The sequence below is a fragment of the Balaenoptera borealis genome (genome assembly GCF_965194805.1).
Source record: "Balaenoptera borealis genome assembly, chromosome: 2".
Classification (NCBI taxonomy): domain Eukaryota; kingdom Metazoa; phylum Chordata; class Mammalia; order Artiodactyla; family Balaenopteridae; genus Balaenoptera; species Balaenoptera borealis.
The window spans coordinates 177,178,607-177,205,236 of NC_138867.1; the positions used below are offsets into that span (position 1 = coordinate 177,178,607).

At 54.2% G+C, this 26,630-nt stretch overlaps 2 protein-coding genes across 5 annotated transcripts; one reads left to right on the forward strand and one right to left on the reverse strand.

Annotated features, from left to right (window-relative positions):
* Positions 1 to 6,300: 6,300 nt before the first annotated feature.
* ELOF1 (elongation factor 1) lies at positions 6,301 to 11,275 on the forward strand. 4 transcript variants are annotated; one of them, XM_082380591.1, is made up of 4 exons: positions 6,301 to 6,369; positions 8,854 to 8,987; positions 9,174 to 9,244; positions 9,507 to 10,168. In XM_082380591.1, exons 2-4 carry the CDS (start codon positions 8,872 to 8,874, stop codon positions 9,569 to 9,571), a joined length of 252 nt encoding a protein of 83 aa, XP_082236717.1. In that variant the 5' UTR covers positions 6,301 to 6,369; positions 8,854 to 8,871; the 3' UTR covers positions 9,572 to 10,168. The 4 variants fall into 4 exon arrangements, with proteins under 4 accessions (XP_082236717.1, XP_082236718.1, XP_082236719.1 ...); XM_082380592.1 differs by having other exon boundaries at positions 6,318 to 6,379; XM_082380593.1 differs by lacking the exon at positions 6,301 to 6,369 and adding an exon at positions 6,409 to 6,595.
* Positions 11,276 to 13,318: 2,043 nt separating this feature from the next.
* On the reverse strand, positions 13,319 to 20,459 carry CNN1 (calponin 1). The gene is made up of 7 exons (XM_082380584.1): positions 20,291 to 20,459; positions 18,173 to 18,294; positions 15,319 to 15,385; positions 15,071 to 15,208; positions 14,765 to 14,875; positions 14,134 to 14,280; positions 13,319 to 14,053 (listed from the first exon to the last, which is right to left on the reverse strand). The coding sequence occupies exons 1-7, from the start codon at positions 20,351 to 20,353 to the stop codon at positions 13,808 to 13,810; spliced, it is 894 nt and encodes a 297-aa protein (XP_082236710.1). The 5' UTR covers positions 20,354 to 20,459; the 3' UTR covers positions 13,319 to 13,807.
* Positions 20,460 to 26,630: the final 6,171 nt, after the last annotated feature.

Below are 26,630 nucleotides of genomic sequence, written 5' to 3' on the forward strand. Positions count from 1 at the left end.
CGTGTATCACGAGCGTCCCTTTCCTCACCTCACTGGCGAGATGCATCACCTGGGTTTGAAAGGGTCGGGGCTCCCCCACTTGCTGTTCTGCATCTCCATCTCTAAGCCTCATCCATAACCAACTGGCCTCATACATGGATGCGATTTTAAGTCAAGACCAAACAGAAAGAAGGGTCCATCGTGAAGCAAGCCTTCCTCCCCCATGCTCACCTCCCTAAGGACAAACATCATCATGTTCTTTCCTTCCATAATAAAAGCATCCTCCTTTTTTCACACAAAGCATCACAATGTATACGCAGTTCTGCATGTGTTTTTTCTTTTTTCCTTTTTTTTTTTTTGGCGGGATCTTAGTGCCCAGGGATCGAACCCATGCCCCTCACAGTGGAAGCACGGAGTCTCAACCACTGGACTGACAGGGAGGTTCTTTTTTTCTTCTGGGGTGGGGGGGGTTCTATTTAACCACAAGTGAACTGATCATATCAGAACATTCATTTTTGTACATTTCACTGTGGCATCGGTGCTATTCATATGGTTCGAAAATCTAAACTGTAGAAAGGTAAAATATCTCACCCCCTTCCCATCTGTCCCTCCACCTTTCCGGAAAGGAAATAGCTTTTTGTAAATGCCTTGGGCTTCCTTTCAGGATTTCTGTGCGCAAATGAAAGCAAACCTGAACGGTTTTTTCCTCCCCTTTCCCACTGATCTGCACCTTGCTGTTTTGGTTTTGGTTTTGTTTTATTTTTCAAACCAACTTCATTGTGGTCTAATGGACACATTTTGAAAGTCTGCTGTTCAGTAAGTTTTGACAAAGGCACACACCCACAAACCCACCACCACAATCAAGATACAAGCATTTCCTGCACCCCCAAAGGTTCTCTTCTGCAATTTGCTGTTTCTGCCTGTTGTACCTGGAGATCTGCCCATCAGCCCTCTGGGGGAGCTTCTTTCTGCAGCTACAGAGGCCCCACTGTGTGCCAGTCCCCAACTGTCTATCTAAACAGCCATCTACTGAGGGTCGCCTGGATTGCTTCCAATAATTTTGCTATCCCCAAGCAATGCTGCCATAAATGACCCACACATTCATTTCCTACATATGCAGATATGCTTGTAGGATAAACCAGATACATTCCCAAGAGCAGGATTGCCCTGCTTTTTGACAGCCATGGAGTTTCTGCCTTATGTCACCAGCTCCTTGCTGGGGCCTGCGGAAATCTTTTCCAATCATTCCCTCTTACCAACATAGTTGCAGCGGACATGCCTGGACCCATGCTTTTGCACATCTGTGCAAGTACGTACGGAGGAAAACTTCCAGAAGCAGAATTATTTCAGGGCCTGTTGCTGCCGAGGAACGCTGAAAGCAGCATGCTCACCCTGAACTGAAAGCTGCAGAGAAACCCAGTTCCCCTCGGGGCTTGAGTTGACTAACACCCACCACAAACAGCCTGAGCCAGCCAGTCACAGGAACTGCTCTCTTGGCCTGCCCTCAACGGCCACTTCAGCTGCTACGGGGCCAGGGACCCAATTGTTTGGGTCCAGCTGCCTGCCCACCTAAATAGAATGAAATAGCATCCTGGGTAAAATAAGTGAGGTTACTGAGTTCTGGGCAATGGGGGTGCAGCTGTCTCCTGAATCAAGCATCCTTTGGTCACTGCCAAATAGTCAATAAAAGAATACCTGCAGGGCTTCCCTGGTGGCGCAGTGGTTGAGAGTCTGCCTGCTAATGCAGGGGACACGGGTTCGCGCCCTGGTCTGGGAGGATCCCACATGCCGCGGAGCAGCTGGGCCCGTGAGCCACAACTACTGAGCCTGCGCGTCTGGAGCCTGTGCTCCGCAACAAGAGAGGCCACGATAGTGAGAGGCCCGCGCACCGCAATGAAGAGTGGCCCCCGCTTGCCGCAACTAGAGAAAGCCCTAGCACAGAAACGAAGACCCAACATAGCAATCAATCAATCAATAAATAAATCTTTAAAAAAAAAAGAATACCTGCAAAGCCTGAAGGTGTGTCACGAGCATCCCTCGCCTCACCTCTCTGGGGAAAGGGACTTGATGGAAGTGGCACCTTCTGTTTGCTACTTTGTAGCAGTCAACACTGCTGAATTTGTTACAAGGTAACATGTGTTACTATTAAAGTTAAGCAAAGCTGTCTTACCGGAATGCCAGCCCTGAGTTCCTTCCAGCTGACATTACCACCCACCAAGCTCTATACCAAAAACACCCGCCATCCCTTCTAATCCTGGCCCCGGAGGAAAGGGCCAGTGTCATCCTGGCTTCTCAGAGGACAGAAACTCGACAGATTAAGTCAGGTGCCCAAGGTCATATCCAGGAAGCGTCAGACCCTCAATCTTAACCACGACAGTCAAGGCAGCTCACGGCCACCCTGCCTCTTCCCACTGACTCAGAGGCTCCAGGCAGGCAGGGGTCTGAATCAGAAGTCAGCCCAGTGTCCCTGTTTGCAGGGCCCAGAGTGTGGAATTAGCCCAACATCCCAGTTCACAGGGCCCAGAGGGTGGAAAGGAGAAGTGACACATCCAAGCTGACACAGGGAACTAGTGGCAGGGAGGGGGATTGCCCCCCCCCACAATGGCCAAGCACGTCTACCAAGCACCAAGGACCAAGTCCTGTGCCAACTCAAGGAGCACCCAAAGGAATAAGGCAGGGTAGACACATGCCCTCCTAGAGGGCTTCCTTCCAGCTCAGGGGACAATGTCAGCCAGCACACAGCTATGGGTAGAAAGATGCCTTGTAGGAAGCAACCTAAGTGTCCATCGACAGGTGAATGGATAAAGAAGATGTGGCACATATATACAATGGAATATTACTCATCCATAAAAAGAAATGAAATTGAGTTAATTGTAATGAGGTGGATGGACCTAGAGTCTGTCATACAGAGTGAAGTAAGTCAGAAAGAGAACGTAGGGAATGGACTTGAGGACATGGGGAGGGGGAAGGGTAAGCTGGGACGAAGTGAGAGAGTAGCATTGACATATATACACTATCAAGTGTAAAACAGATAGCTAGTGGGAAGCAGCCGCATAGCACAGGGAGATCAGCTCAGTGCTTTGTGACCACCTAGAGGGGTGGGATAGGGAGGGTGGGAGGGAGTCACAAGAGGGAGGGGATATTCGGATATATGTATGCATATAGCTGATTCACTTTGTTATACCGCAGAAACTAACACAACACTGTAAAGCAATTACACTCCAATAAAGATGTTTTTTAAAAAAAGATGCCTTGTAAATTACAGGAAATAAGATGGCAGAATTCCTGAAGACCAGTCACAGAGTCTCATCTCTTCCCGCTTTTCCCGAGCAACTGCATCTGATTCAACCGTCATGGATATTATCATCTCCCCACTCCCCTCCTCACACCAGGTGCTGGGCCTGACACCGGCACCGTCACTCAGCCAGGAGGTTGTCACTGGAAAGTCAGGCCACATCCACCCCCTCAACAGCCTCCAAGGCCAAGACTCATGAATAGCAAGGTGAGAAAGCTGCCTTGCCAAACAGCAAAACGCACTGTCATCAAAACAGCATGACCCTGGCTCCGGGAAAACATCCAGAGGGAATCCAGAAACAAATTCAAGAACACATGAGAACGTGATGTAGGTTAAGGTGGCATTACAACTTCCCAGGAGAGATGTTATCTGCCTTGGCGGTTAGCCCAGAACAAAACACAACCTGAACCCTACTTCAGACCGTATACAAAAATGAATTCCAGAGGAATCACATGTTTTAGTGTAGAAATAAAATACAGTAGAGTCAATCAACTACCCTCCAAAATAAAATAAAAATTAAATTTAAAAAAATACAGTAGAAAACGAACATCCACAGAAAGATCTGAATGAGACAGTACATAGTAGCTTTATTCATAATTGTCCCAAAATGGAAACAACCCAAATGTCCATCAGTAGGGGAAAGGATAAACAAACTGTATCCATCCATACAACGGAATACAACTCAATGATAAAAAGGAACAACTACTGATAAACACAACATGGACATAGGGAATTCCTTGGCGGTCCAGTGGTTAGGACTCCACGCTTTCCGAGGACATGGGCTCAATCCCTGATGGGGAACTAAGATCCCACAAGCAGTGTGGCCAAAAAAAAAAGGACACATCACAAACGTACTGAGCTGAGTAGAAGAAGCCAAATTCAAAAGGCTACGTTTTGTATGATTCTGTTTATGTGACTTCCTCAAAAACACAAAGCTATAGGAACTGAAAACAGATTAGTTGGTGTCAAGGGCTGGGGGTGGGGTAGGGATTGACTACAAAGAGACATAAGGAAACTTCTTGGGGGGATGGAAACAGTCACTATCATGATTGTGGTGATGGTTTCACAGGTGTATGTATATGTCAAAACGTGCAGTTTATTGTCTGTCAATTATATCTCAATAAATATGTGAAGGAAAGGAGGGAGGAAGGAAGGGAGGGAGGGAAGGAGAGACATAAATAAAGAGAGGAGAGGAAGGAAGGAAGGAAGGAAGGAAAGGGAGAGAGAAGAAAGGAAAAGGGAAAGAAAAGACACAAAAAACCTATGAACCTGGCAATCATGAGTGAATATAGGATTGTCCATATATACTACGGCAGAGTCACACAATAATTATCTGTATGTGTATTGACCACTAAGTGGAAATAGCAAGGTGCAAGGTAACATGTATGGTATGATCCCATCCTGTGTGTATCCAGGTTTGTACAAGCACGGAGAAGGGGTCCTCCCGAGAGGCACTGCCAAGGGTTAAGCTTGGCAGTTCCGAGAGTAACACTGCCCTCTAGAGGACTTCTTGGAGATAGGTCTATTGGAAATATATCGATAGCTCTCTTGACAAGTTATTTTCCTAAACCCTCCAACGAAAGAGCTCTTATCAAGATTGCCAGGGACCAAACACTTGCCAAAGTCAACGGCCAATTCTCTTTCCTCATCTTACTCAACCTCGCAGCCGCATGTGACACAGCTGATCACTCTCCTCGTCTTGAAATACCTGCCTCTGGAGGCTTCTGGGAGAGGGCAACCCACGTCTTTCTCCTCCTACCTCACTGTTCTGCCCAGTCTCTTGCTGGCTCCTCCTCCTCCTAACCTCTAAGGCTGGGGAGCCCTGGTGTCCTTCTTAGCCCTCTTCTTCTGCTATACTTTACCCCTTACCCCTGAAACCATGTGACCTCCTCTGGCCCCAAGACTTTAAATAACCTCCACATGCAAATGACTCTCAAAACCACATCCAGATCCTTCTCCTGAGCTCCTGGCTTCCCTTCCAAAGGCCCCTTCCAGAGCCCCTCTTGCTTGTCTCAGACTAATCACAGCGAAACACAACCCTTGACCGCTCCTCCAAATCATCTCTCTTGAGCCTTCCTCATCTGAGTAAGAGGCAGCTCCCAGGGTCTCCACCCTTGACACTCCTCTCTCCTTCACTCCCTCTTAAGTTCTATAGGTGCTACTTCTGTCTGTGTGACTTCCACTCAGGCTTTGGATTCCATCCTGAGCATCGGCCTCCCAGGGAAGCCTTCTCTAACCTCTCGTACTAGTTTGGCAGCCCCCTCCACCATCACATGCTCTGAGATCCACACACTCCCCTCTGCTGCGCTGAACAGTGTAGCAACTGATCCTTTATATTTCTGTCCAGCCTCTTCACTACATCGTGGAAATTGTGGAGCTTGGTTTTCCCCTCCCCCAGCCCCTACCTGCCTGTCCAATCTCATGTATTATAACTTCGGCACTCAAAGTGTGGTCCCGCAGACCAACAGCACGTATGGCACTGGGGAGCTAGTTAGAAAGTCAGACTTCCAGGCCCCACTCCTGACCTGAACCTGAATTATAGTAAGATCCACAGGTTCTTGTTAAAGTTTGAGAAGAGCTTCTTACAAGCTTCCCCCGTTAACTCTGATTCAGCCATACTGGTATCTGCCGTTTCTTAGCACTGAGATATTTGAATGTGCCCGACATCGGGGAGACCCAGGTGAGCTGCGAGGAGCTGGGGCTTGAAGTGGGAGAGAAGGCACGTGAAGATGCTGCAGCCAAGGGAGAGGCTGCCTTTCCAGTGCTGCTATGGCCCGGTCCACCGCTCCTGAAACGCGGGAACTGCCACCGCGGAAGCTCACTACAAGTAGCGGCCACTTGCACACCAACTGTGAAATGCGGTCCAACCCTCGCGCACGCGCACCGCTATCCCGCCTCCGGGCCCGGAATGAGAGTACAGATAAGACTTACTTTCTGTGCGTGCGCACAAAGACGCTGGAGGAGGCGGGGCTTACTCGCTGGGAGGTCCCGGCCTCGGGTGGGTGAGACTGAAGGGAAGGGGAGGGATTTCCGCTTCCGCCGGGAGCCGGAAGTCACTGTCTCCCGGATGAACGAGGCAGTCGCAAAGAGCGTCGGTGAGTGCAGGTGAAGGTTCGCGCGGGCGGGCTATGGGGCCGGGTGGGACTGGGCGCTCTGCGACTCCGGGGCGCTGACGGGGTCCTGGAGGAGGCACCGAGGGCCCAGGGCTTGGGGGGCGGCCCATCGGGGGACTTGACTCCCCCGGGTCCCAGCGGGTCCCAGCCCGCTGCTCGGAGGCCTGGCTTCTACCGGCGGCCGGCGGGAGGCGACGCTGAAGCCTCGGTGAGCCTGGAGGGACGGCCCACCCGAATCCTCTTGAGTCCCGGCAGGGTCGGTGGCTGAGCCCTTTTCCAGCCCCCACCTTGGCGCGCTTTGGACTTAGATCGCCACAGAAGTACAGTCCGAGGCCCCTGGAGTTTCATGTGCAGGCCAGACTCCCTTTTCTGGAGTGTGATTGGCGGGTGCTGTAGTCACCGGGGAAAATGAGATTCTGGGGTCCACCTGTAGCTTCTGATTCAGGAGACTTGTTTATATTCAACAGTTATTGAGCTCTTAATGCATACCAGGTACTGTGGGTGCTGGGGATTCAGCAGTGGGCAAATCATGCTCCCACCCGAACCCGCAGAACTGACATTCTAGTGCGGGGAGATCTGGGGTTAGGTTCAGAAATCTGCATTTTTTTGAGCACCCCCAGGTGATTCTGGTGCAGGTGGTAACCAGGGCCAGGCTTTGGGGAAAAAAATTCAACAGAACACTACCGCTGTACGCCCGAAGGTGAGAGCCTGGGCTGCAGAACTGGCTACGCCTTACTAAAGCCTCCTGGGTCTTGTAGGCTCTGGCTGCTTCTCTTCTGTTGCATCTCACACCCATCTCCCCATTGCTCTCGCTGGGCTTCAGCTGTACCAGTCTTCTTTCTCTTTCTCAAGAAAAGCTTCTTCTGCCTTGGAGCCTTTGCGGTTGTTATTCCCTCTGCCTGGGCTACCATCCATGGTCGCCTTCTCTTATTCAGGCCTCAGCTTAAATGACTCTTACCCAAGGGTTCTTCCAGCTCCACCCTTAAGTAGCCCCGTCCCAGAAGTGTTCACTTAGCCCTGTTTCGTTAACCTCATAGCACTTACCAATATTGGAAATTATCTCCCTTATTAGTTAGCTGAAGGGTCTGTCTTCCTCCGCTACAATACCAGTTGCACAAGAGCAGATACCTTGCCTGCCTTGATTGCAGCAGTGCTGTGGTTTACTGTAGGCCTGGCATTGGTCATTCATTCATTCAGTAAATCTTTGTTGAGAGCCAGCTCTGTGCCACGAGCTGTTCTAGGCGCTGGGGATACAAAGAAAAGACAGAAATCCCTGCCCTCGAGGAATTCACATTTGGAGGGTGCTGGGCAGAGTTAGAGATGCAGGGAGACCAGTGAGGATGCTGTGGTGATAATACAGGCCAGAGATGACGGGGACTCAAGACACAGACCACGGAGCTGGCCCTGGGAGTGGTGAGAAGTGGCCAGATGCTGGATGTCTTTTAAAGGTAGAACAGTAGGATCAGGATGGGACAAGGGGTGTGAGAGAGGGCGAAAGGAACTGAGGCTGAGTCTAAGGTTTTTGGAAAGATGGACTTTGCTGCCTGTGGGACAACACATTGAGGTGTTCGGAGCTCGGTTGTGGACAGGTTCTGTTTAAACGTTTGGTAGCACCGGGTAGGAGTGTGGCTGAGGCAGGTGGCCAGGGGAGCCTGCAGTTCAGAGAAGACATCGGTGTAGAGGGGGCATTTGAAGCCCTGACGCTGGGTGAGATCTCCATGGAAATGAATGGCGGTGGAGAGGGGAGGGGTCCAAAGACTGAGCTTATGGACTCACCATCATTAGCGAATTGACAGGGTAAGGATGGGGTTGCAGCAGCAGCAGAGACTGCAGGAAGCTGCCACTGAGGAGGGTGGGAGAGCCCTGTGAGAACGGTGGCAGGAGGAACCGGTGTGTCCAGTACCCTGAGGAGTGAGGACTGCCCCTTGGGGTGGACAGCATGGAAGGGGCTGGGGAGAGAGGGTAGGAGGGAACGCAGACAGCTGTACTAGGAAAGCTCACAGAGAACAAAGAGGTGATTTTTAATGATGGGAGAGGTCATAACAAGTGTGTTTGTTAATGATCCAGTAGAGAGAGAAAATGTGATGTTGGGATCCAAGGCACAAGGTAACAAATTGTTTTTGTGGGGAGCGTGGACGTTCTTCCATAGCAAAGGAGAGAAGGTCGAGGGGGTGGTCCTGGGGACTTGTGGATTGTGGATGTTGTCTGACTGCTTCTGTTTACTCAGTGAATTGGAAGCACCCTTAGTTAAGAACAAGGATGTTGCATAGAGAGTGGTCTTAAGTATAAATGAAACTCTGGTCCTTATCTGGCAGGCTGCTGACCTCCTCTGCCACGGAAGAATGATGCCAGAATCAGGGTGGGGCGGGGTTGGGGGGAGGACCACTTGACCGCTTCCTAGAGCGTCGAGCCGGAGGGACGCCTGGGTCCCACGAGTCGCTGACTTCTGCCCCCATCCTCCCACAGGTTTGCCCTCCTGCAGACATGGGGCGCAGAAAGTCAAAACGGAAGCCACCCCCCAAGAAGAAGATGACAGGCACCCTAGAGACCCAGTTCACCTGCCCCTTCTGCAACCACGAGAAGTCTTGCGACGTGAAAATGTGAGCGGGGCCCGGGATCCTGCCTCACGGGTCCTGCCCTCTCCTTCCTGAGTCGGGAGGTGGCTTCCCCCCACCCCCACCCCCACTGTCCTCCATTCTGTCCCCAGCCTTCCTGGTTAGGGGGATCGTCACCCACAGACACAGGCCCCTTCGTTCACTAAGTCCCTGCATCTCCTCCCGTTCCAGGGACCGGGCCCGCAACACCGGAGTCATCTCTTGTACCGTGTGCCTGGAAGAATTCCAGACGCCCATCACTTGTATCCTTGGGAACCCGGGCTTTTCCCAGGGGATGGGGGCGGGGCGTCAGGGCTGCTCTGCCCAGAGTGGGCTGCTCAAGGGCACCCAGCCCTGCTGTGTGCCCTGGTGGTGTGGCCACCGAGAGGAACCAGTGCCACGTGCTGACTTACATGGGGTGACAGGCTTCAGGGCAGGGGTCTGGCTAACAGTAGCATGAGCAACAGAAGTGTGTATAGGAAAGGGGTCCAATGCTACCAGTTGCCCTTGACCTCAGCGGCTCAGATCTGTCGGAGCCAGTGGACGTGTACAGCGATTGGATAGATGCCTGCGAGGCAGCCAATCAGTAGCAACGCAGAGGACCCACTCCCTTGGCAGCCTCACCTGCTGGGTACCAATCCAGAGACATTCCAGGGTCCAGGGTGTGGGTCCAGGGCCTCTGCAGCCCTGTGTGTGTGTGTGGAGTGGGTGTGGGCATGGGTGTGAGTGTGTGTGTGGCTGCAGGTGTGACTGGGGGGGTGTCCTCGTGGGCATGGGGTAGAGTTGAAGGGTTGCTGGGCCCCAGGGGCCTGAACTGCCTCCCTTGGCTCCGAAAGCCTTTGACTTGCTCCCTCCTCTGGCACCTGGCCCCCTGGCTTTGGGGCCCTGGCCCCTCCAGGGACCTGTGTCCTGATATCGTAGGTGAGGGCAAGCCCAGCAGAGGCTGCCTCGGGACTCTCCAGCGTCTTCCCCCACCTCACCAGCACTTGTCCATTTGAACTGGACCGACTGCCCATCCTCCTTCCCTGCCTTCCAAGGCCTGTGGCCTGGGATTCAAGCCACAGGCCCACAGGCCTCCTGGCAGGGCAGCCTGTTTTCACGTTTGGCCACTTTTGTAGGAGGAGGGAGGGGCTGGGTTGGGGATAGCTGTCAGTCACCAGCCCTTAAATAAAGCAGCCAACGCAAAACTCCCAGCTCTCTGGTTTCCTGGGCTCTGGGTCAGACCCAGGGGCTCAACGAGGGAACGGGGGAGACAGGCATTCAGAGGTGGCCTGGCGGGCCATTGGAAGTGGTCAGTCCTTCAAACTGTCCAGCGTTTTATCTACTCTACAAGCATTCAAGGTGAAACCAGGGCAGTGCTGGGCTCAGGGGACAGGGATGAACCCACAGACATCTGGCAAGGCGTTTACAGTCACAGCAGAAACCGGGGCCAGCAGAGCCCAGGGTGGGGATTGGGGGGGTCAGAGAAGGCTTCCTGGGGGACAGCCTGAAGGAGCTAAGGCTCAGGGGCCACACTGTGCCAGAGGCCAATGTCAGGTTTACCTGCCTTGCCCCCATGTCGCGACAGCCGCCCTGAGGAAGATGCTCGCAGATGAGGAAACAGGCCCGAGACAGGAGGTCACCGGCCAAAGGTCCCACAGCCAGAAGACTGCACGGCCGGGCCTTGAACCCAGGAGGCCTGGTTTCACAGCCCAGCATCTTACTTCCTCCTGAGTCCAGGGTCCAGGCTAAGGGAACAGCTCCTGGCTTCCTGGGGGCTGGGGGGCGGCGGGGAGCACTGGAGAAGAGTAAGGGACCCTTGTCCTAGGGTCGCGAGGAGTCTCTCGGAAGGCTGGAGGTGGAGCCAGACGCACGTGTAGGGTGTAAGAAGAAATGTTTGGGCTTTGTCCCTGGCTCCTGGCAGGAAGCTTCTAAAACCCTTGGAATTTCCTGAGCAACTGGAGTACTTTTTGTCATCCATAAAGAGCCCCTTTTGATCACAGGTGAGATTATGCGAATGAAGTGACTTAGAGTGGGGCCCTAGGTAGTCTCAGGAAGGGGCAGAATGCAGAGGAGGAACTCAGTCAGCCGCAGCCACGAACCTTCGGGAAGGGGAGGGCAGCTACAGGTGAAGCGGGTGAGGACAAGATTTGGTGAGCTTCCACCCTCGGTGAACACGGGGAGGTGCTGGGACACTCGGGAGAGGGCACGGAAGCTCCACCCTCCTTCCCCATACCTTGCCCATGGCGTCTCTTCCATCTGGCTCCTCCCGAGTTATAGCCTTTTATAATAAACCAGTGATGTAATAAGTAAAATGTTTCTCCGAGTTCTGTGAGCCACTCTAGTAGATTAACCAAATCTGAGAAGGGGGTGGGGGGAACCCCCGATCTCCAGCTGGTTGCTCAGAAGCACAGGTAACAACCTGCACTTGTGATTGGCAGCTTCAGTGGGGGAGGGGCAGTCTTGGACAGAACCCTTATCCCGTGGGATCTGATGCTTTCTCCAGGTAGAGAGTGTCAGAACTGAGTTAATTGCTTGGTGGTATTGGAAAAAACACACCTTCACAAGGCTGATGGTGAGACCCCAGACGGTCTCATGGTGTGGAGGTCCTGACACTCCAGCAGTGTGGGGCAGGTCCATCTCCACCTGGCCTTGTGAGCCTGGGCAGCAAGTGACTTGTGCTTTGGCTTCCTCGTTGGTACAGTGGGAAGGATGATGGAACCTTCCTCCCAGGGCCACGCTGAGGATGGATGCACCTATCATGATCCCTGGCACGGTTCGAACAGACTCGGACCCACCAGGGCAGCGAGGGATATGAACGGCCGAGAAGATGCTGACCAGGCCAGAAGCCCTGGCCACCAGGCCCAGCCACTGGGTCTGGCATGTGTCCCCAGGGCCCTCTCTACACTGACATACCCCTCCTTGGTGCTCCCACCTCCCCCTCCAAGGCCCCAGGTGGGGTCCCCTGGCCGAGGCAGGACCCAGTGGACCCAGAGTGGTGGACAGGCACCGGGGGTGATGCCCTCTGGGGTCCAGGGAAAGGGGGCTCCTGCCAACCAGGGCCCGCCCACCCCAGTCTTACAGACCAAGTGCTAATATGGTGCTGTTTTCCCAAGAAGGCAGGGCCCTAGGCCAGGCGTGGATCCTCCTCAGCATAGCTTCCCCGAGCTGGCCCCGTGGTAGCAGGACCTTGGGTAGCAGGACTTAGGGTAGCCAGGCCAAGAGCGCCTGGAATCCAGTTTACGAGGCCTCAGGGGCCGTGTGCGTCTGTGCGAGCGGGTCTTCTGATGTCTGTCTCTGCAGGTCCCCACATTCCAGCCTCGCCCCCTGCCCTGGGGAGGGAAGGGGAGAAGACCGCTGTGCCCCCAGCATGGCCGCATCCTCTCGTTGGAACCCTGGCAGTTGATAGCTTCCGAGCAGGATAGCTGGGGCCCACATCACTGGGCGAGCAGGGTCCCCTCTGAAATGTGGGGAGGTTGGGACCTTGTCCTTACTTCTGGGGTCCTGGGCTGGCAGGCCAGGCGCCTGGGCCAGCTGCATCCTGCAGTCAACTACTTAACTGCTCTGTGCCAGGTGGTAAAGGGCCATTGCCAAAGTGCCTCCACTGTGCCCATCCAAAGTGGGCACATCTTTCCAAAGTGCCCATCTTTTCCCACTGCCCTGTCCCCTCCCACCTTCCCACAGTCTACTTCAGGGCTAAAGGGTTCTCCCTGCCCACAGGGGCCTCCAGGACCTGGCTGGTTGTCCATTCTCATGGTCAGTACCAAATGTCATCCCCTGTCTGGAGGCATCATTTCATTTAAGCTCCCTGTGACCCCACAAGGTTCCATGTCCTCATTTTCCTAATGGGAAAACAGGCCTAGGGAAGGGAAGTGACTTGCCCAAGGTCACCTAGCTGGCAAGCTGCAAAACTGATTTACATCCCATTTAGCCCGTCCCGGCGCTTGGCCTCAACGCAACCCACAGGCCCCCAGGGAAGGTACATGGGTGCTGAGTGTGTGTGTGTGTGTGTGTGTGTGTGTTGTGTACCTGTGTGAGGGTTTATGTTTTTGTGTGCCTCGAGTAGGAGTGTGTACTGCATGTGTATCTGTGTGTGAAAGGGTGTGTGCACTAAGGCTATAGAGAGCGTGTGAACACCATACACACGAAGTGTGCATGTGTGTGGATTTTGTGAGTGGGGGGGGCCTGTCCTGGGTCCAGCGAGCTCTGTGAGCTGTGTGTGTGTATCTTAGGGTGCATGTGAGTGTGTGTGCCTGTGCAGATGTGTGTGTGGGAGATGGGGTATATCTGAGCAAGGCCACTTATGCATGTGCTAGAGCCACACAGCCTCTGTGACAGAGCAGCCCTGAGTCCTCAGATGACTTTACAGCCATTTATTGTGCTCCAGTGAAGTAGAAAAAGAAAGTGCTCGCGTTACAAACACCGCTGTCACATCCCTTAACGCCAGCTGCAAACCAAACCGCGTGTGTCCGCTGGGGGTCTGGGCATGCAGTTTGCTCCCACTGTGGGAATGGGGGGGGAGGCGAGCCTGGGCTCTGGGGGCTTCGCTTGGGGGGGCTTCTTGTCCTGGGGGGACCCACCTGGGGGGAGTGGGGGACAGCGGGGTAGCTTTGCTCAGTGCGTCCTTTGGGTGCTGCTGGGAACACCCAGCTCTATGTTGGACCCGGGGAGGAGCCCCCTTTCCCCCCCACAGGCCCCCCCCAGTCTGCTCCCCCCAAACGCTAACCCTGTAGGCAGGTGCCAGGGGGCTGGAGGAACCATGCAGGGGGAGGGGGTCGGCGGGCCGGGCTGGGCCCTGCCAAGAGCAGCAGCCGGCCTCCCCGGGGGAAGGCGGGAGGCCCAGGGCCCTAGGCGGAGTTGTAGTAGTTGTGCGTGTGGTGGTTGTGGGCAGGCTCGCCCAGCTCCGGGTACTCGGGCGTCAGGCAGTACTTGGGGTCGTAGACCTGGCGGGGCAGCCCGTACACCGTCATGCCCCGCTGCGAGGCCCCCTTGTTGCTGCCCATCTGCAGGCTGACATTGAGCGTGTCGCAGTGCTCCATGCCCAGCCCCGGCTCGAAGATCTGCCGCTTGGTCCCGGGAGCGGTCATGCCGGCCTGCGGAGGGCAGTGCAGTCAGGCCGAGGGGACGACGAGGGGCACAGCCCCACCTGCCCGCCCCATGGCCCCCCACACACCTGGCTGGCTCCCTTGTTGGTGCCCATCTGCAGGCTGATGGTGGCCTGGTCCAGGGGCTGGTCTGTGCCCAGCTTGGGGTCGTAGAGGTGGCGCCGGGTGCCGTAGGCTGTCATGCCCTGCTGGCTGGCAAACTTGTTGGTGCCCATCTAGGGAGCCAGAAGGAGAATCACCCCGAGGCTTACAAATCTCACGGTGGGCCACGAGATGTAACTCATGTCAGCAGACACTTAACATGGCCCTCTAATGAGGCACTGTTTCCACCCTCAGGCTACAGACTGGAAACTGAGGTCCAGAGAAGGTGGGTCACATGACTGATAGGTGGCCTGACTTCCAGGGTTCAAGTTCCAGCCCGGCCACTCATCACGTGGCCAATCCTGGCAAGTAAGCTATCTTCTCCAGGCCTCAGTTTTCCCATCTGTATAAAGGGTATGCTGATAACAGTACCCACCCCCTAGAGCTGTCGGAGGAGTGAGTTAGGGTATGGAAAAATGCCAAGCATATAGTAAAGGCCAAATATCCTGCCACCCCCCTGCCGAAGCCTGAAGGGACCAGGGTGCCCTCCTGGCCTCCTCCACTCCCTGACCCTCTGCTCAGCTCAGCAGTGAGACCCGGGTGAAGAAGGGGTAGTACCTGCAGCCCGATGATGTTCCGCCCTTCTCTTAGCTTCCCTGGCTCAAATTTCCGTTCCTGCTTCTCTGCGTATTTCACTCCCACGTTCACCTTGTTCCCTTTCGTCTTGGCCTGGGGAGGGCGAGGGGGGGCAGGGACTGACAAGGAAGCCCCTGGGCCACACTGTCCCCTCGGAGACCCTGAGCAGCACCTGCTTTCCCCCTCCCACCCACGCGGGGCTCAGAGGGCACAAGGGGCCCCACCCGCATCCCAGCCCCGAGCGCCCGCGGCCCCCTGGCCCCATGCCCACCCTTCAGCCACGCTCACCATGCTGGCCAGGGCCAGGAGGGTGGACTGCACTTGGGTGTAGTTGGTGTTCTCGAACAGGTCGTTGGCCTCAAAGATGTCGTGGGGCTTCACCCCGTACTTGGTGATGGCCTTGATGAAGTTGCCGATATTCTCCAGCTGGAGGGGAGCCGGTGGCAGTCAGGGGTGGGAGGGGAGTTGGGGGTCTGGGTGTAGCTCTGAGGGGCTATGGGCCAGGGGTCGAAAGAGTGAAGAGAGTCTGGGCTCACCTGGTGCCAGTTCTGGGTGGACTCATTGACCTTCTTCACAGAGCCTGGCTGGAGCTTATTGATGAACCTGCAAGGTGCAGAGGAGGGCACTGAGGAAGGGGACCCCTACTGCCCCCACCCAAGCCCAGCCCAGCGGGACAAGGGGTCAGGATGACAGTCAGTGGGCGCTATGCTGTTTTCTGTTTCCCACTGCAGTCAGCCCCCAGCTGCAGCCCCACACAGACCATCCGCACACACAGGCAGGACCCAGATGGGAAACCAACCCCGGGGAGCTAGACTCCTTCAGGTCGGGAAGCCTCCCAATGGAGGGTGTAGGGGAGTCTCCTGGGTGCACCTGCCTCGCTCGTGACCATGTTTCAATCTCCTTTTCTTTTGCGAACCGCTATACCTCGGAGAGCCCGCGGCTCAGGACTGGGGCCTCTTCTCTGGCTACACTCACCCTCTTGATCTCATCCAGTCTCTTGGCATTTTATTTTTTTTTGGCCATGCTGCGCGACATGTGGGATCTTAGTTCCCCGACCAGGGATCAAACCCGTGCCCCCTGCAGTGGAAGCGCAGAGTCTGAACCACTGGACGGCCAGGGAAGTCCTCTCTTGACTTTAAATGCCATTCATATGCCAACAACTCCCCAACATCTTCCTGCAGCCCACCTCTTACTCTCCATTCCAGCTCCCCACATGGGTGTCTCAAATCAAATGAACCGTACCTGGACTCCTGACACCCACTTCCCCCCACAGAACTCCCTCCATCCTCCCCAGCTCAGTAAACCCAGCCTTCCAGGTCTCAGAATCTAAGGAAAAAAAAAAAAAAAGGTCATGAAGAACCTAGTGGCAAGACGGTAGTAAAGACACAGACCTACTAGAGAATGGACTTGAGGATATGGGGAGGGGGAAGGGTAAGATGTGACAAACTGAGAGAGTGGCATGGACATATATACACTACCAAACGTAAAATAGATAGCTAGTGGAAAGCAACCACATAGCACAGGGAGATCAGCTCTGTGCTTTGTGACCACCTAGAGGGGTGGAATAGGGAAGCTGGGAGGGAGGGAGATGCAAGAGGGAAGAGATATGGGAACATATGTATATGTATAACTGATTCACTTTGTTATAAAGCAGAAACTAACACACCATTGTAAAGCAATTACACGCCAATAAAGATGTTAAAAATAAATAAATAAATAAATAAAAATTAAAAAAAAAAAAAAAAAGCCCTCCGCTGCCCTTGACTCTCCTCTCCCTCTCTCTCACCCCCACATTCCATCCCTCAGCAATTCCTTTTACTCTGCCTCCTGAAGACTTCCAGAAGCCCACCTCCGCCCTGCTCTGAGGCATCAGTGCCTCTTTCCTGGGCTCTTGCCTTGACCTCCCCTTGGGCTCCCAGCTTCCACCTCATCCCCTCCAGATGCTTGTCATCCCATGGCTAAAATGGCCTTCTTAAAACAATTCCGTTATGGTTTATCATAGGATATTAAATATAGTTCTCTGTGCTATACAGTAGGACCTTGTATAACTTTGCTGTACAGCAGAAATTAACACAACTGTAAATCAACTATACTTCAGTTAAAAAAAAAAATTTCCAGTTACTCCCCAGTTCAAAGCACTCCCATGGTTTCCTATTGCCTTGAGAATAAAAGCCTAACTCCATAGCATGAAGGACGAAGAGGCCCTGTACCATCTGGCCCCCAGCTAACTCCCTCCACTTGCCCTGATCACTGAGGCATGCTCCCACCCCAGGGCCTTTGCACTGGCTGTCCCCACTGCCTGGCCCACTCTTCCCTAAGATGTCCTGCCGGCAACTTCCCTCACTTCATCTAAGATTCTGCTTCAATATTACCTCTTCAGAAAGACCTCCCAGACCATTCTGTACAAAGCAGCAACCCTTCACCCCCTGCCCCCCGCCCCCCATCCTTCCCAGCTTGACTCTTCCTCATGGCACTTCCCACCACAGGCAAGTATGTGATTATTTCATCAATTATTTGTTCAATCACCCCCACCAGGACTAAAGGTCTGTAAGCGCCCCAAGTCGAGTCTGTTTTGTTCACTATCCCCAGCGCCTAGACCTGGCTGGCACACAGCAGGTGCTCCATAAATGCACCTCCTCCATAAACGGGTGGGTGGCCCTGCACTCTTTAAGGCCTGGGACACCAGGCCGTCCCCCCATTCCTTGGATATGGTAGAACAACATCCCCCAGCCCCTCTCTTGCCAGCAGCTAGGGCTTGGTAACGCTGTGCCTTTGGGAAGCTTCCCTAGCACAAGCTCTGGCTCTTAGGGTCACCCTGCCCTGGGTCAGACTCAGAGAAAAAGACAGGACCCCAGCTGGGCTCAGGGCCCCGCCCAGAAATAAGGTTGCAGTGAAATCTAGGAGGTGGAATCTGGAATCGGGGCTTGGGAGCTGTTGAGGGTTTTCCTCTCCCTCAGTGATTAGGTTCTGAGAGGGGGAGAAAATCAGGGCCCACTTAAATTACTGTGGCACATCCCTCAGGTCACCAAGCCAGCAGTGGACAGCTGATGTGGCCCAGTGCCTTTTCGCCGTGACCTCCCTTTCTTGGGACTCTAGAGACCATACATGTGGCTGCCCCATATGCGTGGCGGTTCAGACTCTAGATTCGGAAGTCATTTCTATTGGAACAGCGTGGGACTTTGGGCGACGTGTTTTACCTGAGGCTCAGTTTTCTTTACTGTTAAATGGGCACAGTGATTATCTTTATATCTGATACCTCAAAACAAAGGTATCAGATATGAAGTGCCCAATCCAGCTCTGAGCTCTTGGTCATTTGAGGGGCTCAGGTAGTAGAGATGAGGGGTTGGGGGCAGCCCAAGGCAGAGTCTGGGCCATGAGCGCCCCACTCACTCGCAAAGAATGATGCCATCTTTGAGGCCGTCCATGAAGTTGTTGCCAATGCGGCGCCCTGTCACCCCCTCGATCCACTCTCGAAGCTCCTGCTCCCGCTGGTGGTCGTACTTCTGGGCCAGCTGGCAGTGGGGGACACAGAGAAGGTGGTGAGGATGCAGTGGGGAGCAGGGTTGGCTCCCAGGCCCAATCCAAGATTCCCTAGGTCTGATCTCTTCCCTCGTCCCTTCCCAACTAAGGCAATTCTGTCCCAACGTCCAGTTGGCGGGGGGGGGGGGGGGGGGTTGCTGAGGGCCAGTGTTGAGGTGGCACCTGCCCAGGGGGCCATTCCAGGCATTCTGAGGTTTGGCACCACAGAATGTGGATTAAGGGGTGGAGAACGAGATACTCAGAGCTGGGGGGCGGCGCCTGGCCTCTTGGTTCCCCCTCCAGACCAAACTTGGGGTTTAGCTTCCCCTGGCCCTGCCCCCGTCCTGGGAGCTTCAGGCAGGGGAGGAGGAGCCCGAAGGAGGTGCCCCCGGATGCCGCCTTGCAGGGGACTGCTCTGTCTTACATCTCGGTCTCAGTGTCTCTCCGGGTCCTCATCCCTGGGGCCCCCTCTCTGGCTCGGGGCGAGGGCCTGTCTTTGCCTTAACTCCTGGCCCCATGCATGTCTGTATTTCTCTGTCTCTCTCCCCATGGCACAGTGTCCTCAGTCTCTCTCCCAGCGCTGTCTGTCTTTCCTAGGCCCTGTCATCCTGTCCCCATCTCTTCGTGTCCGGCTGGGGGTGGGGCTCATAGCTCGTCCGTCTCTGCTTTCATAGGTCTCTCTCCATCTCTCCGACTCCAGGTTCCCTGCCTAGGGTGAGGATGGGGCTCAGCCGTCTCTCCGCCTCTCCATCCCTGTCTCAGTCTTAATCTTGCTCCAGGCTCGCCCTCCCCCATCCGTCCCTCTCAAGTCTCAGGCTTCCAGTATCTCTGCGTCTCTCCCCCACCTCTCCTCTCCCACTTTGCCCCCCTCCGTTTCCCCAGAACTCTCTACCCCAGCCCAGACAGGCTCTGGGCCCCTGGGAGACCCGGTCGCCCCTTTTCCTGGGGGAGGGGACGGCCCCCTCACCTGGCCCCGGCCTTGCCGCCCCCCTCCCCATCAGCCCGGCTTTATAAAGCAAACCGGCCCTTATATAGCGCGGCCCCGCGGGCCGGGCTCCCGAGGCCGCCTTATATGGCGCGGCGGCTCCGCTCGGCTCCTGGGCCGGCGCTGGGGGGAGGGGGGCGACGCTGGGATCTGTCTCCTGCCCGAGCACCCGCCCCCTCCTCCACCCCCGAGGATCCCCCCGACTCAGGTTCCCAATCCCAGCTCCCCATTTCCTGCCTGTGGAACCCTGGGAAAAGCCACCCTGAGCCTCAGTGTTGCCCTCTGTCAAATGGGGCTGGGACTCCTCCCCGGGCAGCGCTCAAGGGTTTGTTCCAGTGGGTTGGGGACTTCAGGCTCGCTGCCCTGGAGAAGCTGATCCCATGGGGGGCGTGGGCCGCAAGTTCAGGGGCCCAGTTCTGAATCTCTCTTATATAGGACCAGAGCTACTTGCCTCTTCTTTCTGAACCTCAGTTTACCCATCCATAGCATGAAGGCGATGTCCCCATGTCCTCCCACCCCCAGAATTAGGAGACCCCTGCTTTGTCCCTAATGCCCACTCTCTGCCCATCCTCAGCCTCTCCGTTTCCTTCACGATCTCCAACACCTTGGGGCCTCACCTCCCAGGAACCCCAGCTCTGGAGCACGCCGCAAATTCTTTGTCAGGCTAGGGGGTGTGGGCAAAATCAAGTCCTTCCTCAGACTCCCAGAAACAAAAAGGGTTAACAGGGGACTCTAATCAAGTGGGGTTTCACAATGGACCAACCGCCTCAGTTTACCTGTGACTGCCTGCATGCCCCCCCATTTCACACCCCAACAGGAGCTGAGGGCTCTGGGATGCTCAGGCCGGGGAGGAAGGCAGCCCCTTCCCCATACTCGTCCTTTTTCTCTCTCAGGTTCCAAGTCATATGGGATAGGCAGGAAGGGGGTCCAGGGAACCGCAAGTGTGGGGCCTCTGGCCTGGCAGGGCAAGTGGGCCAGGTCGGGGGGAGGCCCTCCAGCCCTACCTTGTTCTTGACCTCAGCTGACAGCCCGTAGGCGGGGCCTCGGTTGAAGTGAGCAGAGGACATGCTGGCTGACGGTGGACAGCGGTGGCAGCAGCGCTGAAGAAGGCGGCAGCAGCTGAAGCTCCGTCTGCACCCTCTTCCCTCCTCACACGTTTTTGAAGCTCGGGAGGCGGCCCGGGCCTCTTCCAAGGCCGTCCCATTGGCCATAGAGGCCTGCCAAGGGGCGGGGCTCCCCCCACCTTGGCCAGCCCCCCTTCGTGATGTCAGGGCCTTGGTATTGGGAGCTGATTGTGTCATTGTTTCCACCTAGGGGGGCGGCCTGGGTTATTCTTTTTTGGGGCGGCGGGCAGCTTCGCCAGACAGAGACCAACCTTTCCCCACTCCCCACTGTTCATTAGGCCTCTGGCTGGGTCTCCTAGTCTCTTTGTGTCTGTCTCTGAGGCCATCTCCCCACACCTCTAAGGTCATCTTTCTTCGTTTCTCTCCTGTCTTGAGGCAGGACTACCACCTGTGGTAGTTTATGGAGCGCCACCCTGGTTTTAAGTCCAGACACCAATAGTCTATAAATGTAGGCCAGCCCCTTCCCCTCTCTGAGCCTCTGTTGCCACATCTGTAAAATAGACTAATGATAGTGCCTGCTCATGAGGGTGTCGTGAGGATCAGAAGAAATAAGGCCTGGGACTTCCCTGGTGGTCCAATGGTTAAGACTCTGTGCTTCCACTGCAGGAGGCACGGGTTCAGTCCCTGGTCAGGGAACTAAGATTCCGCAAACCAGGTGGCACAGCCCAAAAAATAATGCCTCCAATATGCCCAGGGCAGTGCCTGGTACAGGGAAAGACAGGGAATAGCAGTATTTCTGCTGAGAATCTGGCACCCCACTTCTGTCCCCTCCATCCCCTCATAAGGACCTGGGGGATCAGAGACCCTGGATCTCACCCTCCCCATCCACCTGTGGGTTGCCTGAACCACGGAGTGGCTGTGTTAGTGGGTTCCAGGCCATGGACACCCCCATATATTCCTGTCCCAGCCAGGCCGGCCTGGAGGGAACACCTGCAAGCAGCCCTACCTGTCCAGATCTCACCCTTGTACCACAGGGGTGGATGACATGCCCACGTCATGCCATGTATGTTCAGGCCATGTTAGTGACACTTGGATAACATGTCAGCAACCATATCATACACTAATGATACGTCAAGGACATGCAATTTGCTGGCCACATGCTAAGGGCACAGCCGTGATGTACTGATAATGACAACAGCCCTTATGTTAGGCCCTGGTCCAAATGCTGTACACGTATCCACTCAAACCTCACAACACCCTCAGAAGTGGGTGCTGCTATTATATCCACTTTACAGATGGGGAAACTGAGGCACGGGGGCGTGGAATCCCTTTCCCAGTGTCACACAGCTCACTAGTGACAGAGCAGAATTTGAACCCGGGCCTCTGCCCCTAATGCTATGAGGCTAAGGCAGGGTTTCTCAATCTTGCTACTGTTGACATCCCGGCTGGATAATTCATCGTGGGGGCGGGGGTCTGTCCTGGGCATTGCAGAACTTTAAGCAGCATCCCCAGCCTCTACCTACTCAGTGCCAGAAGCAACGCCCCCCCCCTCACCTTAGTCTTCATTGTTTTGTTTTGGCCGCACCGCATGGCATGCGGGATCTTAGTTCCCCGACCAGGGATCGAACCCGAACCCCCTGGGGTGTCTTAACCACTGGACCGCCAGAGAAGTCGTTCCTCCCTTCACCTCCCCCCACCTTAGCCTTGACAAACAGGAAAGTCTCCAGAGGTTGCCAAATGTCCCTGGGAAAGCTATGGGGGGGGAGGGGTCGCCAGCAGATCGCTCCCATTTGAGAACGACTGGGCTAAGGCAACTACCAAGTTGATAGCGTCTAATGGTATATTGAAGATACGCTAAAATACATAAAATGAGCAAACAATTAGCTCCTACTACGTACTGAGTGCTTTGGATCTGTTAACTCATTCCTCACAGCAGCCTTATGATGTGGGGTCTAAATGTTGCACAGAGAGGTGAAGCCGACTGCCCGGAGTCACGCAGCTCCAGGGTGGCGGAGCCAGGATTCAAACGCGTAGATTGCTGGATCCTGCCCACGCTGAGCGGCTCGCAGCGAGCCACAGGTCGCTACTGCGCATGAGAAGACCCGCGCCTCGGCTGGCTCTCGGCCGGCGCCCCCTGGCGGCCCAGGAGGGCGGGGGCGGGGCCTGGCGGCATCCAGGCGGCGATGACGCAACGCGCTGACTCATTCGGCCCCGCCCCCCGGCCCGCTGTCGCTTGGCCATTTATAGAATCCGCGCTGGCTCTGAAGTCACTGCCCAGGCACGACGGGGGCGGAGTGGGGGAGCACTTGGCTTGCCCCCAGACGGGGCAGCCCGGGGTCTCCCTAGGGAGCAGCCCTTTTTGGGTCCGTTTGTCCCTCCGATTCTGGGTCGGTGTCTCTGTATCTCTTGCAATGTCTTTTGGTCGTTCTGTGCCCGTCTCTCAGCGTCGCCTAGCCTTCTTCTGTCTCAGCCTTTGTCTCTGCGTCTCTATGAATCTGCCCATCTCACTGTCTCTGTCTTTCTCTCTGTCCCCATGTCTCCTCTGTCTTTATCTCGCCGTCTCTGCGTCTCATTTTCTGTTCCGCGCCTCTTGGTCACCGTTTTTCTCAGTGTCTCTGTATTGTCTCTGTTTCTGTCTGATGGATGGGGGTAGAGGCGGAGAGAGGGGACTGATCCCATCCCGAGGCCCCAGCCCCAGGGGACTCCCCCATCACTGGCTGCCCGGTGTGCAGACCCCCCACTCAGCTCCTATTTGGCGCTTCCCAGGCCGCAGCCCCTCTGTGCCTCAGTTTGCCACCTGAATGAGAAGGATGGGCTTTAGTAAGGAATAGAGTTTCTTTTCTCGAAGAGTCCAGGACAGTCATGAAAGAAAAGCTCTGCCTTTCCTCAATCTTAGGAGATCCCCCAGAAACTTTCTGACTCTCAGAACTAACACACACACACACACACACACACACACACACACACACACACACACACACCTCTGCGCCTGTGTCCGGGAGAGTCTCATCCCCTTCACTTGCCTATCTTGGCAGACCACGTCTGCCAGCACCCCCAAACCCACCCCCTACCTAGCTCTCCCTTCCCCGGATGGCTTCTGTTTCTGGAGGGCTCACTCCATGCCAGGCACTGTGCCAGGCACAATCTCACTTAATCCTCACCACCACCCTCTTGAGGGGGAAAGTCTTAGACCCCTTTTTTGGGGGGAGGGGGGCGGGGTGGTGGGGCATGTGGGATCTTAGTTGCTCCACCAGGGATCAACCGGAGCCCCTTGCTTTGGAAGCACAGAGTCTTAACCACTGGACTGCCAGGGAAGTCCCTTAGACCCTTTTATAGATAAAGAAAAGGTTCAGAGAAACCAAGTCACTCCCCCGGGGTCACGCTGCTCCTGGTGCTCCCACATCCTTCCACGTGCATTTCTTGAGCGCCCAAGCACGCTCTCATCTTTGTAGTCCCTTCCACCTCGACACATGTCCACAAGATGCCTGTGAGCCCTCTCCCTCATTTCCTCTGCTCAGATGTCCCCTCTTCAGAGAGACCCTCCCTGACCACCTGCTCTAAAATAATGTATCCCACACCCCCAGACTGTGAGAGGATGGGCAGGAGGGAGCTATTCATTTAAGTGTTTGCACCTGACAGTGGATACGTACGTCTGCCTCCATAAAAACTTCCATTTGAATAAGTGATTTTAAAAAGCCCCCTCGGACTTCCCCTGTGGTGCAGTGGTTAAGAATCCACCTGCCAATGCAGGGGACACGGGTTTGATCCCTAGTACGGGAAGATCCCACATGCCGCGGAGCAACTAAGCCCGTGCACCACAACAACTGAGCCTGCGCTCTAGAGCCTGCGAGCCACAACTACTGAGCCCGCGTGCCACAGCTACTGAAGCCTGCGTGCCCTAGAGCCCGTGCTCTGCAACAAGAGAAGCGACTGCAATAAGAAGCTCGTGCACCACAACGAAGAGTAGCCCCCGCTCGCTGCAACCAGAGAAAGCCCACATGCAGCAAGGAAGACCCAACGCAGCCAAAAATAAATAAATTTTTAAAAATAATAATAAAATTTAAAAAATAAAAAGCCCCCTCCACAGGACTTCCCTGGTGGTCCAGTGGTTAAAAGTCCGCGCTTCCACTGCAGGAGGCGCGGGTTTGATCCCTGGTCGGGGAACTAAGATCCTGCATGCCGCATGGTGTGGCCAAAAAAATGAAAAAAATAAAAATAAAAGAGTGGCCCGGATTGGCAAAAATCAGAACACCTCATAACAACAAATGCTGGGGAGGCTTAGGGAACATCGTTGATGGGCATGGGCAGTTTGTTGATAGTTTTCAAAATGATAAGTGTCCTTCCTTTTTCTGGTGGTTACTTTTACGTGTCAAGTCAACTGGGCCAGGGGGTGCCCAGATACTTGGTCAAACATTATTCTGGGTATGTCTTCAAGGGTGTTTTTGGATGAGATTAATATTTGAATTTGCAGTCTGAGTAAAACAGATTGCCCTCCCCAGTATGGATGGGCTTCATCAGATCAGTTGGAGGCTTGAATAGAACAAAAAGGCTGATTCCCCCGTCCAGTAAGAAGGAACTCCTCCTGCCTGACTGCCTTGAGCTGGGACATGGGTCTTTTCCTGCCTTCAGACTGGAACTGAAACACCAGCTTTTCTTTGGTCTCAAGCCTGCCAGCTCTTGGACTGGAACTTATACCGTTGATGCTCCTGGTTTTCAGACCTTTGTTCTTGGACTGGAACTACATCATCTACTCTCCTGGGTCCCCAGCTTGCCAACTGCAGATCTTGGACTTGGACTTCTCAGCCTCCATAATCACATAAGTCAATTCCTTATAATAAATCGTCTCTCTCATATATATCAATATATATATGTATATGTACATACATTTTTTTTGTTTTTCTGGAGAACCCTACCTATGTAATACACCTTCTGAACCAGCAAATCTCTTTTTTAGAATATTCCTAAGAAGTACAAGTGTAGGTATGAAGAATCATATTTATTGCAGTGGCCTTTTAATAACAAGTCACCCTGTAGATCTATCAACAGGGAACACGTGAGACAGACAAAGATGACAGCAGAATATGCAGCACTTTGTTTCAATTAAATAAAGGCACTGTGGTGCTGTGGTTAAGAGTGGGGGGGGGGCCTCTGGATCCGTATTCCATGGGTTTGGGGCATACCCTGGTGCTTCCTGGCTGTGTGATCTCGGGCAGGTGTCTTAACGTCTCTGTGGTTGAGTTTCCTCCTCTGGAAAATGGGCATATTAATAGTGTCCGCTTCAGTAGGCTTGTTTCTTTTTAACTTTTTGTTTGGAGATAATTTTAGGCTTACAGAAAAGTTGCAAAAAAAATAGCACAGAGAGTTCCCAAATACCCTTCACCCTCCTGCCCCTACTGTTGACATCTTACATAACCATAGTACGCTTATCAAAACTAAGAAATTAACCTTGGCACAATACTATTAATAAACTACAGGCTCCAGTTTTTTAACTCATGTCCTTTTTCTGTTCCAGGACCCAATCCAAGATCCCTCATGGCATTTAGTTGTCATGTTTTCTTAGACTCCTTGGTCTGTGACAGTCCCTTAGTCTTTCACGACCTTGACACTTTTGAAGAGCACTGGTTAGTAATTTTATAGCCTGTCTCTCAATTTGGTTTGTCTTGATTAGAGTGGGGATTTTGCTTTAGTGAGAAGGATACCAGAAAGGTGATATTCCCTTCCCATACCAAGGGCTTATGATGTCACTATGACTTATTGCTGATGATGTTAACCTTGGCCCCTTGGTTAAAGTGATGTCTGCCAGGATCCTCCACTGTGAAGCTGCTATTTTCTTTGAGTTGTTTTGAGGACTGCGTGTTAAAGGGTCTACATCAGGACTTCACACATACTATTGTGCTCTTGTGTTTAAAAAAAAAAAATCCCCCCCCCAAAAAAAAGTGCATGTCTGTGTTTGAATCAACTACTTCTGGAAGGATAAATTAGAAAATGAGAGCCGCAACTGCCTCACTAGGAAGAGGAACAATGGGAGCTCTAAAGGCTGCGGCCAGGTTGGTGAGCCCACCACCGCCCACGCGTGCCTTCACCCAGACCCAGCTGAGCAGATCGAACTGCGCCTACTCATAGCTGGGCACGCCCAGCAGAGGGCAGTAGCACTCCCAGCAGCTGCCCACGTGGCTGTCAATGTGCTGGGGAGGGTGCGCAAGCCCTTCTGGACCGGCAGTTGATTGGCTGTAGTGCCTCTTAGATCGGCCTATCACAGGAATCTCGATGGCAGATGTGC

Coding starts and splice junctions, on each gene's coding strand:
- CNN1 (XM_082380584.1), bottom strand. CDS start 20,353: ATGTCCTCTGCTCACTTCAACCGAGGCCCCGCCTACGGGCTGTCAGCT. Junction 14,281..14,764: donor GGAACATCATCGGGCTGCAG/GTACTACCCCTT, acceptor CTGGCTCCCTAG/ATGGGCACCAACAAGTTTGC. Junction 14,054..14,133: donor CCAACAAGGGAGCCAGCCAG/GTGTGTGGGGGG, acceptor TGCCCTCCGCAG/GCCGGCATGACCGCTCCCGG.
- ELOF1 (XM_082380591.1), top strand. CDS start 8,872: ATGGGGCGCAGAAAGTCAAAACGGAAGCCACCCCCCAAGAAGAAGATG. Junction 8,988..9,173: donor AAGTCTTGCGACGTGAAAAT/GTGAGCGGGGCC, acceptor CTCCCGTTCCAG/GGACCGGGCCCGCAACACCG. Junction 9,245..9,506: donor ATTCCAGACGCCCATCACTT/GTATCCTTGGGA, acceptor TCAGCGGCTCAG/ATCTGTCGGAGCCAGTGGAC.